This window comes from Pseudomyrmex gracilis, unplaced genomic scaffold (genome assembly GCF_002006095.1).
Source record: "Pseudomyrmex gracilis isolate BER0280 unplaced genomic scaffold, ASM200609v1 scaffold_72, whole genome shotgun sequence".
Taxonomy (NCBI): domain Eukaryota; kingdom Metazoa; phylum Arthropoda; class Insecta; order Hymenoptera; family Formicidae; genus Pseudomyrmex; species Pseudomyrmex gracilis.
In genome coordinates this window covers 100263-114314 of record NW_018020656.1, presented here as the reverse complement: position 1 = coordinate 114314, position 14052 = coordinate 100263, and the positions used below count along the sequence as shown (strand labels likewise).

Here is a 14052-nt window from a genome sequence, read left to right as displayed (position 1 = left end):
AATCAAACAAAGCACCGGATAATCGAGAAAAAAGAAAATATTAAGATAATCTATCTCGATAATACTTAAAAAAAAAAAAAAAAAAAAACGTTTGTTGTTGTTTTCACCGACAGTAGTGACGATGTAATCTGATATAGTAACGAAAACGAAGATCACCTCCAGTTACCAAATCTTGGGAAAGATCGTATATATAAAACGTTATTCGGAATGAGTCATCGCTATGTATAAATAGTACAGTGTGTTGGATAATCCAAAAATTATATATATATAGAAACTTGAAAAGCTTAATTCAAGCACTTTGTAATCAAATCTCTCTCGATTATTAGGAGTTTCACTGCAAAATCTAAATTGTGCACAAAGAATTTTTTTTATTTTCTCTTTGTGAAAATTTAAAATACATGTCATCGCAAATCATTTTCCCTTTCTGTGCTCCAGTCGCGGTCTTCCCTTTTTTGTTGTTGGTTTATCTTTTCCCTTAGTTAATAACAAAACGTGAGGATGAGTTTCTGCAAATAAATTCGTATACACATGTAGATGTGTGAATATATTATTCATTACGAACTCGTGTTGCTAAAATTGCTTTACAATATATATTATTTATATTATTTATATTGCTACATAAATTACATGTAATTTTACATAAATTATAATTGGAAACTTACCGTCAGTCGGTGCACCTTGTAAATTTATATCATGGGAACGGTATTTTTTTGTTGGCGGTTCATGAGATGCTATTTGAGTATCTTCGGACTCCTCCACATCCGGAGATATGGGTAGGAATTGAAGAGAACCGACATCTTCAGTCTCTTCATCGGAGCTGCAGAATGCAGCGACCTTATCAATTGATGCAACATCAACTTCTATTTCTTCATCCTGAGTCTCTTCTCCTTGTACCACGGACTTATCTTCGTCACTCAAATCGAATTCGCTCTCTCTTTCTTCGTATTCAACGTTTTCATCTAGTTCCTTGAAATCTGGTGCAAATGCAGACCAATTCTCGACCTGGTTTTGTGCCCAAATAGACACCACACCCGATGCCACAGACGCAATTATAGGCCTCACCGGATGCCACTAAAGAAAAACAAAACATTACATTACAAATACAATTTTATTGCTTTATTCTTTTTAACAAACAAAAATAGAAAAATCAATATCTTACCACAACATCGAGTAAAAGTTCGCCTTTAGTACCGTGCAAGATTTTTAGTAAATTTCCAATACTTTTTTCCCAAATATAAAGAGCATGCGTTCTTGTTGTTCCAGCGCACACATATTCACCGTCACCCGAAAAACAACATTTTTTCCACATTGTTTTATTTACCAGATCTTGTAATTTTTGAATCGGTTCGGGTTCACCGTCCTTGCCACATGCCAATATCTCAGTACTATCGTATACGCGAATCACTCTGTCAGACGTACTAACCAGGAAACACGAGCCGCGACGCGCAAACTCAATACTTTTTACTGCCGTGTTACTAGCAGTTCCTTGTGTTATTTTGTAAGAAGCTTTTACAGCCAATGTCTCGGCATCAAGTACTAGAACTCTGCCACGGGCGTTTCCAGTGTAAACATATTCACCACGTCGATCAAAAGATGCTACTATGTTCAAGTCACTCTAAAGTTAAAGTAATACTGTTTCAGATACATATGTGGATTAAAATTTGTGTAACAAAACCTTGAACTTTATTCACTGTTAATATAAGAAACATTTGATAATGACACATACATCTTCATCAAGTGGTAGAACTCTGTGTGTTCCCTCAACATCAACCATAACAGCAGCATGGCGTATTGGACATACCAAAAACTTATTAGAATTTCTTGGATTAAACTGTACTTTCAGTATTGGTGAAGGAAATCTATATTTCTGATCACATTCTCCAGACAGAACATCCCATATGCACACATTATTATCTGTAGAAGCACTCAAGATCTTATGACCATTTCTGGACCAACTATATAAAAAAAAAAAAACTCATATAAAATAAACATTTACTTATACATCTAAATACTTTTGTATATAAACTTGTATACAAGTTTATATGTACCTTAAGGAACAAACAGGATGTACATGAGCACTGATAATCTTGGCTATACCACGTGTCAGAAAATCCCAAATTACTATTCTTCCGTCATTGCATCCAACAGCCAGCAGTGTTCCTCTTTTATTAAATGTACAAGTCACAGCAAAAGACAGAGAGTCTAAAGTACCATCAAATTCCTGAAACCAATTCAATTATTAATTAAAAAAATTAAATTATAAATAAAACTATTACAATAACAGAATTACAATTGATATTACATACCTCTGGATAGTTTTGACCAAAAGATTCTGAAAAACAAAATAATGATAAAGACTTGAATCAAATTTTATACTAATGTTATTAATAATATAATTATTACTATTGATCACTCACCTAATAACTCCAAATTCATTTTTTTTGACAACTGTTGTCACTTTGTACAGAAAGAAGAAAGTTGGATATCACAAAGCTTTCTTCAGCTCTACTTTGTGAACTTTTTATGTTTTTAGCACATCATCTCTTAGTTTTTAATTGATAAGCATTTTGTACACAAATCCCTATCTCATGTTTGTTTTTGTGTTCTTTAACATTCTTTATTGTACCGTCAGTCTCAAATGAAACTTTTTAACATCAAACCGGTATCATCAACTTGTGTTTACTATGTTTTTATGTAATATTTAACGGTAATTGTTGTGATCACTGAGTCTCTGCACAAATTGCGTCAACTGTCAGCTTTTTCAAAGCTTTTTGCGCTACGTCAATAATCAGTCAGAGTTGCGATGGTTTTGACGTGGTTATGTTTAACCAGAGAGAAGGTTAGTTTTGGTTCGGTATTGTGATGACTAAAGGGCCGTTAACAGAGACAACTCATTGCAACTCATTGTGGAATGAACCTAAGTCTTACTCCTTACGCTCGTTTCCATCATCTTTGATTAACTTAATTAATCGGCCAATTATTCCATTGAAATTGCCAGTCGCATTAATCGTTCAGCAAAATAGACCAATCACGACTGATACTTAATTGCCGATTAAGTTAAGCGGAGATGATGAAAACGGGCGTTAAAGTCTTAGGGCACAAATTAGTTGAAAATGTCCCCTTGCCAGGTGCAAAAGATGGTAACTACTGGGAGAAAAGTATTTTTTTCAGTTGCACTTGGGGCCGTTGCGGTTGCCAAAAGAAAGTTGGTCAACTTTTAACTTTTAGCAACAGCAACTGGCAATCGCAGCACATAAAATAATACTTTTTCCCTAGTATATTTGCAACTGGAACATTTTCAACTCATTGTAGAATGACCCTTAGTGACGACGCCTAAATTTTTTTTATATGTTCCTGGCCTCAGACTGAGATTTTGGACCGATTTCTGACACTGTGGACACAAAATGTTAAAAAATACTTTTACAAGTTCTCACTTGTTTTTCAATGCGCAAAATTTGAAAAGGGTCTTCTTATAAGACAATTTGACCATCATCCGGAGGTCTCACAAGAATTATCAAAAATTGTCTTATAACAAGATCTGCTATACACACTTTTGTATAAATTTTTCAAATTTTATTGAAAAATGGATAATAAAAACATAAATTATGCGATATTAATAGTTTGCTAGAATATAATATTTATATAACTACTTATATATAGATCATCTTAATTTTGTTTATATTAATAACAGAAAATACTGCAACGTCATATTTTACCAGTATTAATTTTTCGTAACCGGTACTTGCACAAAGATAAAAAGTAACATAACTCAAAACTGGACAAATAATTCAAAAAGAAATACGTTCTAAAAATAAAAATTATAATCTAACACACACATGGTAAAGTGTTGTTTTTATATAACACACAGATAATATGTATATGTAACTGTATATTTTTTGTATACTGAGTTATGTATAATACGTGCGATAATACAATCATCTTATTAAAAGAAAATTCAGTAAATTCTTGTTAACGTTTCATGTGTTGCAGATTGAATTGTCGCACGCACTACAAGTTACTCTCGATATGAATTGATGCATGGCACATTCGCTGAAAAGATCTTTTTTTTATACATATATATATATATATATATATATGTATATATCTTTCCTTTGTTTAGTCATTCCGCATTAGTGTGTCTAATGCCCGTGTTTTAATTTCTCTCACGTCTCTTATTATAAACCATTAATTTATTATACAACTGATTGTTACTAAAGAATAATTATTGATACATGAATTTTGATTTTGTTCAAAAAACATACAAAAAAATGCTTCAAGTTTTGTTTCACGGTTTTGTTTTCGCTAAACACACATGTTCGCTGCAGTCAATTAGTTTTTCTCTCTTATTGTTATATTTTTTTATAATTTACAAATATAATTTGTTACAACTCTCTCTCTCTCTCTCTCTCTCTTTCTCTCTCTCTCTCTCTCATCTTCAAAAAATACATTCGCGACACACATATCACCATTCTACTCTTTATTAGAGAAAGAATATTCTGTCAATGTATTTCAATAAATCTTTTTCTGCAAACAAGTTAAAAACTTAAACAGTTAAAGATTTTAAACAACTATTACATCAATAATGGTGATGTAACGTAATTAATTAATTAATTAGTATAATTAAATTTATAGTAAGCACGGAGAGTGTTACTTAAAATATATTCTCTATGTATGTAATGTAATTGTATTTAATGTGTACATAAAAGTACATAAAAGTAATAAAGATGATAAAGATCGAGTTATAATATAAATCTACCTGTTGTATTGAAAATTATCTGTAGAAACGCTCTTAATGTAATAACAGAAGGTAAAATACGATACTTATACCTCGCTCTTATTAATTTAAATACGATACCAAGTTTCGAGTTTTCAGAGTAGAGATACGAATAGAATTTATAAAAAAATAGATTTGTGTGTGTGAACAAATACATATATATATATAGTTTGTTAGAAACTAGAGTGTGTTCCAGAATTATAAATAATTATAATTCTTTAAAGTTTAATAGGAAATTTTTTTCTTTATATTACTAGATATTACTTCGATGTTTCCCCTTGCATTTACACATAAACTGGCATTATTGTATCTAAACTCTTTAACTACAAAATTATTATCGTATTATCTATGTCGTTTTTGCATCCACGTTTTGTTCTCAAAACTTGTATACGTTTTAAAATAAATCTAAGTGTGATGTGTGTGTATGGAAATTTTTCTATCGGACATATAAAATCAACAAAAATATCCTTCTTACACATTCTAATCACGCACATCGAACTGTATGCTTTGTCTTCTGTCTCAATAGATATAAATTATAAAAACAAACGCAAGTTTTTTAACTTAAATATATCTGTATTGTGTGTGAACAGATATGGAAAATAGTTGATAATAGCAATAAGAATAGAAACAACAATCTTGACCTTTAAAAGACGATTCACACTAAGTCGGTATTATGTTACACACTAAATCGGTATTATGTTCAAAATTCATTTATACAATTGAATCGCCTTATGTTTAAAAATTTAAATACATATGTACATGTAATTGAAAAATGTTCACCGAATAAATCTTCACGAGATAATACATCGAAAACAAAGTATGTATAACACAAAATCAAGTATTTTGAAAGAAATGTTCCACATTTTAGAAAATGTTTTCAAACTTTCTTTTTTGCAAATAGCATAAGAGTATTGCTAGCAATTTTCAAATTCTGAACAAATTATTCTAACGATACAATAATTTTTTTGTGGCATATTTAATACGTCCCGTTCAAGATCATTTATTATGTCAAAACGGATACTTTCGTTGGCAGATTATTGAAAAAGTTATTTAACGCATAAGAGATCTGGACACAATGGTCTTGATTGAGAAGCGAAAGAACTGTGCGAGTTCTTTTTTCGTTTCCATCGATTTCAAATTGTTTGTCACAATAGGTTATCAAAACCCGTCTTAAATACACAATCGATAAAAAGTTGTTTTCAGAAAACAATAACGCATGTACAGACACATGAGACAACGCACTTTTTACGCACGTTCGCACGGATTACATCCGCAATTTGAGAATGCACACACACGATAGCGTCAAGTAATGACGCTTGAGAGAGATACGTTATAATATATAATATATATTATTGTGTGATGTACAAGGATATATATAATACTATATATATGATGTATATAATAATATACGTCAATAATTATTATATACGTCATTATTAAATATAATATATATTTTTGTGACATATAATATATATTATATATATATCACTATATAATGTTGCCACATATCTCTCAGATCTCATCACACATCATCAGAATATATGTTGCAAGATTATCACGAAGATTATACAAAGATTAAATTATTTATATATATATATATATGTATATATCTATTTATTCACATTCATATTTCGGAATTCATCATTATTTTATGCACTATCATTTTTATTATGCTATATTGTAATGGCAAAATTCTGTTTTTTTCACGCTAAAGCTAAACTTTATACCAAACTTAAATATTTATATTACATATATATATATATATATATATATATATATATATGTATATATATATATATACATATAGTTATAGTTGCACGTGTCTTGTGTCTCCGAAATCCCGTTTCCCTATAGTTACCTAATGTACTATGGCTTATCGCTTTAACTACGATTTTTCAATCACATTTTTAAATTCGGTTATCTGCATATAACTTTTTGTATAAATAAGATTTTTCACTGTTGTCGCAATAAGATAAGAAGTTTTAATCGGCACAACGATTGTTTAACGCTTCGCTGAACATCACCGAACTCGTAATAGTTTAGTTCTCAGCGCATTTTGCGTCAAATGCGAATAGTCACAACACCACTAAGATGGCTCGCTGCTCATCTGCGAGTTATTGTTTGACGTTGTTTCTAGATTGCTCTCGGTATTCTGTATAGGCACCTGTGAATCAGAAGTATTAGCAGTTCCTTTAGATGTAAGTACAGTAGAAGCACTAGTGATTGTTGTCTCTGCTACGTGAGATGGTTTTACTGGTGCCGACAGAGTCGTGTTTGATCTCGCCTTGATCTTGGCTTGCTGCTCCACACTGTCGATTTCAGCCCAAATAGCTCTTACTTCTTTAAAAATCTAAAACACGCTCGGTTTTATTTAATATATCGTTACTTCTAACTTCAAAAAAAAACAAATAGTTTTATACATACATGTAGAAAATTATTCGTAAAATACTCACTTGATTCAACCATGCTTCGTCTGCTAATAATTCATTTAATATTATCGTAGTATCCTTATCCGGATCGGCTATCTTTTTGTCTGCCACTCTTCTCGCACATTCCAAAAACATTAAATACTTCTGATGAGTGACTTTATTGTACAAATCTATCTTCTTTTGGCAAATGCGGCAAAACAGAAAATCCTAAGAGCGCAGACAAGAATAATTAAAATTAAAAATAAACGGTCAACAAGAGATAGTTTTTGATGTATTTTAGTATGTTTCATCGCGCGTAAAGTACTTTTTCTTGAGGTATTCGTGGATCTGGTGGCGAGCCTTCCAACGTGGTGCTGTTATATGGTTGCCCGTAAAGCAGAACCCTCGCATAGATGTTATTGTGCTGACAACCGGCGCACGATTTCCCTTTATATTCGGACGCCGATAATTCTTTAAGCACATTAAGACAGGGCCACGTTGATATCGCTGTCACGACATTCGGTTTCCATTTGGTTGTGGACAAGAGACAACGTTTTTTCTCCTCCGTTACATCATCGACAACTTTGACGTTTGACAAGAAATACTCATCTAAACAATAATAACAAGATATATAAATTGTCGCGCATGCGGTTATTTTGAAAAGTGCTGCAGAAAGCTGCAGTTTAAATTCATTGTGTGTTGCTCGTTTCTCACCTTGTTCTTGAAATATCTCGGTAAGAAAATTTGAATCCAAGGCTTGCGAGATCAATGTCTGTAAGTATACCTCGAAATTATCTTGATATTTCTCGGTCTCTTTCATTGATCTGTCGATGTTCTCGCTAAAAAGTCAGAAAAACAAATAAATATTAAACAAATATCCAACATCGTAATCAAAAACTTATTTAAAATATTTTTCTGCTTACCTGTCGTAAATAATCATTTCGTCTCTCAAGAATTCCACAATTGTTTCCGTCTTATCTTGCTGCCAAAACTTAACTGGCACCGGTTGATAAAGGTGACGACTCTTTGAGTCCCACGGGGAATACTACAAAAACGAACAATACACACACACAATGTAATTAATTGTATTTAATTGTTGTGTTGCCTGTAGAGCACACATGTACTTTTATAACAAATTAGTTAAATTTACCGTAGATATGTTTCTGTATAATATTTTCCCACCGGATTTGTCAGATTTGAACGGTTCGTATTTCTGAAGTAACAATTTGCCGTCTATCCTCCAAAGAGGAGGATCCTCTTCGTTCAGATCTGTTTTCACCACAATAAATTCGCCCGACTAAAACAAAAGTAAGAATAAAAAATCTTGCACAACTTAACGCGCAGAGATTGTTTTCTCTAACTTTTAAAATATAAATAAATAAATATCGAAACACAAAAACAGAGTTAAAAAAATTACCACATATTCTGAGTTGCCTAGGAAATGCTGCATGCGTAAAATACAATATAGATTATTTACATGACACGACGTGTTAAAATTATTATAATACAAATGTGAGTTTTGCAGAGAGAGAGAGAGAGAGAGAGAGAGAATGTGCTTTGAGATACCTTAAACGGTGAGATCTCGATTTCTTCGTCACTTGCTGCTGTCGTTTTTACATCGGGTTTCGAAGAAAGCTTGCCTGGATTATTAGAACTTTTTGAAAACACATCGTGTTTCTTTCTCGTTGATTTTTTTGTGATAATAGGTTCCCCTGACGAATATCCGTCTTCCTCCAATATCTTCCGAACTTTTTTAGTGATCACGGGTCTGCCGCGTTTCTTTCTCTTCTCTTCCTCATCCCCGACCAGTTTTGCAGCAGGCGTCCAAGCGGGGTCCGAGTCGGAATCAACTTGTTCCTCGTCATTATCGAAATAATCTATACCCTGTTGTCTCTCCAAATATTGTTTCACTGAAGTTTTTTCCTTCGCTTTCCTCCTCGACATCTCGCGTCTAGGAGGAAGAATCAAAGGATCCACTGTGCAAAATACATCCACAGTTTTACAATCGTATAAATACAGTTTATTACATATCAAATGTTTAAGTGTTTGCTCTTTTATATATACCTTCTTCACTTTTCTTCGAAGACTTCTTCTCTGCTACTCCTCCTCCTCCTCCTCCTCCTGCTGCCGCCGCCGCCGCCGCCGCTGCCGCTGCTGCAGCAGCAGCTCTTCTTTTCCTATCCGTAGGACCACCAGGCTTAATAGGCCGGCCTTTTCTACGCTTTCCTTCAGGTTTTACAGGAACAACTTCAACATTATTCGTAGTGTTGGTTGTGTTCTGGACTTTCTTCTCAGTTTTCTTAGGAGGAAACAGAAAGTCGTCGTCGCTGGTAAATCCATCATCGCTTGAATCAAAGTTCGGTTTTTTCCTTTCTTTCGGCAGTGGGAAATATCTAGGATCGTTGGCGTAATCTATCGCCGGTGTTTCCTTGACTGAGGTTTCTTTAGTCGCCGTCGGTTTCTCCTTTCTGACGGGATCACTGTTAGCCGCACTTTCCGTGGGTTTACCCGGTATGTACGGCTTTGATCTGTTCCACGTCGCTTTCCTGCCACCGCGAATAGCGGGCGGCGGAGATGGATCTCTTTCACCGTGCAAAAACTTCAAATAGCTCGTCATAAATCCCGCGTTGTGGTCCCTGTTGGGTTGTTGTTTGAGGTCCTTGTTCATTTGATTCATGCTCTGTATTAATTGTTGATCTTGCTGAAGGAAGCCCAATTCCTCCTCAATATTAGGAACAATCACTTTAGGCTGGTCGTCTCTGATCTCTTGATTATAATTGGCGTTTTGATTGGCGTTGTTTTCGCTGTATCCTATTGGCGTTATTTCAATCGAAGACTGAAATTCGTGCGGATGATGCGGATGATGACCCGCGGGAATATGGAAAGCCGGGAAGTACGTGATGGAAGGTGGTGGGTGATGCGACACCAATAACGATTGGTGTTGGTGAGCCGAAGTGCCGACAAAATTGCCCGAGTGATGTAACGACGACTGAGAACTATACATGCATCCTGCCGCATTGGACGCGGAAGGAAACATCTTGTGATGTGGCGCGGATAAATTCCACCGTTCAAAGTCGAAATAACCGTTCTGCTGTTGTTGATTTGAAGCATTGTGATGTGCCGGTGGAGGCACTCTGTTGAGGTATTCCGTCATCGTTGCGCCACCCGCAATCTCGTTTGATAACGGAGCGCTATGTCCGCTCTTGTCCAAGCTCTTCCTCTTCTTGTTAGCACAATCAGCCTTTTGTCGTTCCTCAGCCTGTTTTTGCTGCTCCGTCGTCGTGCCGGTTAGAACAGTAGTGGCGTGCTGTTGCAATTCACAAGAGCCCTGTTGCAGCGTTTGCAAATTTTTCACAACGGTCATCGGGTCTCCCCTGCAACTGTTCAAGTGTTCTTGCATTGGAGTGGCCTCGAAATAAGGTTGCTGTCTTTCCGACACGTTTATCAGCCTTTGTATTTGTTGCAGATTCTGCGCACTTATGTCCGCGCCGGTCGCTGTGTTCGTGCCGCTATATACGGTGGCCGAGAACTTTCTGTTGCCATTGACTGTTTGCCTATTGTCATTCTCCCAACAGGCTTGTTGCTTCTGCGAAAAGTCTTGCTGCTGTCTATCGTACGTTTTACTCTCCACGTTGTAAGTAGCCTTGTTGTTCTCCGCGGTGCCCAATGCTCGTGTGATCACTGACGAATACGCGACCTGTCCTTGCGACGCCGGTCTGGAAATGGTGACGTCCAGAGGCGATGGCGGAGTTACTTGTTGCACCCCACTTTTGTATGATGTGCTATTGGCACACTGACTGCTGGTGTTCTCGGCGTGTTGTTGCAACGGTGACGGAGACGACATGGTCGCCATTGGACTATTATACATAGGATACGCCGGACTCGGAACGTGTCCCAACGGACTGGCTTGCGAATGAGCCTGCAAAGGACTTGGTCGCCGTGGAACAACGACACTGCAATCGGGTCCATTCTGCGTTGAGGTATTGGAAGAGTAAGCAGAATCCGTCGAAGTCGCAGATTTTGATCTGTTTGAATGATATTCCGTATCGCTTGTTGATCCTCCTAAATAATGTCTGTAAGAAGTAGTTTGTGGTTGCTGTTGTTGATTCAAAACGTGAAACGTTTGTTGTTGCTGCTGCTGCTGCTGCTGCTGCTGAGAATGTGAGGATTGTAAATTGCTGTTGGATGACGTTCTTTGGTTGCTCGTAAGCTTGCCACTGTTGTTGTTGCAATTTGCAGTATTATTCGCTGCATAGTTTAAACTGCGATTATCCATAATAGAGAAGCTAATCGGAGACGATTGGCTAGTATCATGTCCTTGTTGCTCGTTCCTGCGATGCTCGACTCCGTGGCTCCCCAAATCTGAATAAATCTTATTCTGCGTCTTGGTTTGAATATTCTGTTGAGTGGTGGTAACGGTCGCTTTGTTCGGCGTTGGCGTGAAACCACTGTTGCGAGTTCCCTGCTTATCCTCGATCGCGGAAGCCGATCCCGTAGAAGCGTTCAAAAAAATCGTTGAAGCGGTTGACCTTGAAGGCGACTGCGGTATTCTGTATTCTTTTCCCGTAACATTGCTCGGTGTCGTCACGATACACGATTGCTGATGCTGCATCGACGACTGAACTTTTCCGTTTCTGGCAGTGGATTGGCTCCCGTTACCAGCGGCCGTATAACTGTTCGTTAAAGTTTCAGAATTAAAGGTTGTCGGAACTTGATAAAAAAATGTTTGATTATTACTGGTTTGTGAAGTGGAAACTAGTGGAGACTTTGCGTTAACAGTAGGCGATTGAGGTCTCACATTGACTGACTTTTTTGCGTCAGCTGGACATCCCGACGCTTTAAAGTCGGTATTACACGCAGTCGGGCTGGTTAATTGAGATGTATTGATGTTATTTATAGCCGTTGTGTTGAAATGAGTGTTGAAGGCGTTTTCATAGCCGGTGCTGTTAGCTTTTGTGGAAGGCGGACCCGGAGACGACGGTACAACACTCTCGTGTGGTAAAATGCCAAAAGGGCTTGGAAGTTGCGTATTGTTCTGTGGCGTCCAGGCCAGTGTTGACGTTGGCGATGTCGAAGTTCCTTGTTGTTCAAAAAATGGAGCCTGATGCGCCATGCTATAATTTTCTTTTAACGCAGGAATATCGGATTCAGTTGTGATATTTTGTTTTGTCACCGACGCTGTTTGCGCTTGAACAAGAACTTGTCTTTGTTGAGCTGCAACATAATGCACTTGCTTGCTATTGTGATGAAACAGAGGCGTAAAGACGTCGTAACCCACAGGGGGTGGAGATAAAAACCCCCCAGGGTTAAAAGGAGATGGTTGACCCGCCAGAGTTGCTGATGTATGGGCTGCTTGTAAAAGTATTTGTGAGGTCGTTGATGGCACTGCTTGTGCGGCAGTTACTACGTGATGAGATACAATTTCACTGGTTGTAGTTGGTGATGTGGCTTGAAATGTTCCAGTGGTACTACCTCCGGTAAGACAATTATAGGACGTGTACCAGGAACCAACGGGATCCATTACCCAAGCTAGGCACTGTAGTGCCTTGCTTGGTAAAAGTTTAGCGAACTCTCTCACTGAACAATGTCGTTAAACACATTCCAATGTACTTATGTGACATTCTATCCGCAACTTTGTTATGTGCTTACTTATTTACACTATTTTTATAGTAGATTATACTAAAAACTCCAGTGTATACTCTCAAAGTTATCCAATTATCGTAGCATGTTGAAAGAAGCTCCCAATTTTATCTGAAAAATACAATGTTTCATTTTATATAATAAAACTTGAATACTGCTACTAACAAAATTATTAAAATCACAATTTCTTCAAATTGTGAGTGTGTGTACAGCACATTTTATAATAAACTGAGAAACTATATATGTCACATTATTATATAATATGTAATTGGTCTTAAAGAATTTTTACTTAAAAAAAAAAAACAATTGCATCCATGCAAAAGAGGCTATAAATATTCTAAATAATGCGTCAGCATAATACAATAGAACTTTACGTTAAACAGTAATATGATGTAAGAATTTTTATATATTCTTTTATATATCGTTATTTAACTAGACCTTACTGTAAAACAAAATAAACTGATACACATTGAAAGAAAAAAAAAAAACAAAACACATAGAAAACGCAGCAACTATTGCAACAGTCTATTAATCTTGTTAACAAGCACAAAAAGCACAAAGTAAACCTCTTACAAATTTATTTACATAAATATAGAAGAAAATAAATAACTTACTTTTCATACAATAGATGTGGTGCGAAGCAACAATAAAAAATGCACATTCATAACAATTGATTGTTAGGCGTCTCTGAAATCCACGCAGTGGAATCGAGTCCTTCTCGGGCAAGAGACAACGGACAATTGCAAGGATCCAGGATCACTCGGTTGTGAGGCTTTTTCTCGATGTGTCGAGGCCGTACCACAGCGTTCAGCTGGAATCAGTAATAATGACAATAATCGGTTCGCCGAATGCTGCACGTCCAACGACAACAAGACAGCATGAAGCAATCGCTGCATATTCAGCGCGGGAGCAGTTCCCGCGGCCCACCGAGTCCTGACGAAGACGAAGACAAAGACGAAGACGAAGATGAAGACGAAGACGAAGACGACGACGATGATGACGATGATGATGCTGCTGCTGATGAAGATGACGATAACAATGCCGATGCCAATGACAATAACAATGATGAGGACGATCTTATTATTTTCAAAGACGCACAGCCACACGACCGAATATCGCGGAATGGTGCGATGTTCACCAGACTATCGTACACGTCCCGGCGAATAATACCATAAATATGGCTACAGGAGCACGAGTTACGAACGCGCGATATGCGATACGCTGGCGGCA

The 14052-nt window shown here is 36.5% G+C and overlaps 2 protein-coding genes across 2 annotated transcripts; both read right to left on the bottom strand.

Annotated features, from left to right (window-relative positions):
* Positions 1–381: 381 nt before the first annotated feature.
* Positions 382–2962, bottom strand: LOC109854712 (retinoblastoma-binding protein 5 homolog). Its single transcript, XM_020428110.1, has 7 exons — positions 2418–2962; positions 2307–2332; positions 2049–2221; positions 1727–1955; positions 1160–1615; positions 663–1071; positions 382–506 (listed from the first exon to the last, which is right to left on the bottom strand). Exons 1-7 carry the CDS (start codon positions 2434–2436, stop codon positions 412–414), a joined length of 1407 nt encoding a protein of 468 aa, XP_020283699.1. The 5' UTR covers positions 2437–2962; the 3' UTR covers positions 382–411.
* A 3247-nt stretch (positions 2963–6209) lies between these two features.
* LOC109854722 (probable GPI-anchored adhesin-like protein PGA55) lies at positions 6210–13520 on the bottom strand. The gene is made up of 9 exons (XM_020428131.1): positions 13437–13520; positions 9247–12933; positions 8749–9158; positions 8333–8479; positions 8106–8227; positions 7897–8021; positions 7508–7791; positions 7228–7410; positions 6210–7124 (listed from the first exon to the last, which is right to left on the bottom strand). The coding sequence occupies exons 2-9, from the start codon at positions 12701–12703 to the stop codon at positions 6861–6863; spliced, it is 4992 nt and encodes a 1663-aa protein (XP_020283720.1). The 5' UTR covers positions 12704–12933; positions 13437–13520; the 3' UTR covers positions 6210–6860.
* Between the last annotated feature and the right edge of the window lie 532 nt (positions 13521–14052).

Coding starts and splice junctions, on each gene's coding strand:
- LOC109854712 (XM_020428110.1), bottom strand. Junction 1,616..1,726: donor TTCTACCACTTGATGAAGAT/GTATGTGTCATT, acceptor CTTTAACTTTAG/AGTGACTTGAACATAGTAGC. Junction 1,072..1,159: donor AACTTTTACTCGATGTTGTG/GTAAGATATTGA, acceptor GTTTTTCTTTAG/TGGCATCCGGTGAGGCCTAT.
- LOC109854722 (XM_020428131.1), bottom strand. CDS start 12,703: ATGGATCCCGTTGGTTCCTGGTACACGTCCTATAATTGTCTTACCGGA. Junction 9,159..9,246: donor TTCGAAGAAAAGTGAAGAAG/GTATATATAAAA, acceptor TATTTTGCACAG/TGGATCCTTTGATTCTTCCT. Junction 8,228..8,332: donor TATACAGAAACATATCTACG/GTAAATTTAACT, acceptor TCGTTTTTGTAG/TATTCCCCGTGGGACTCAAA.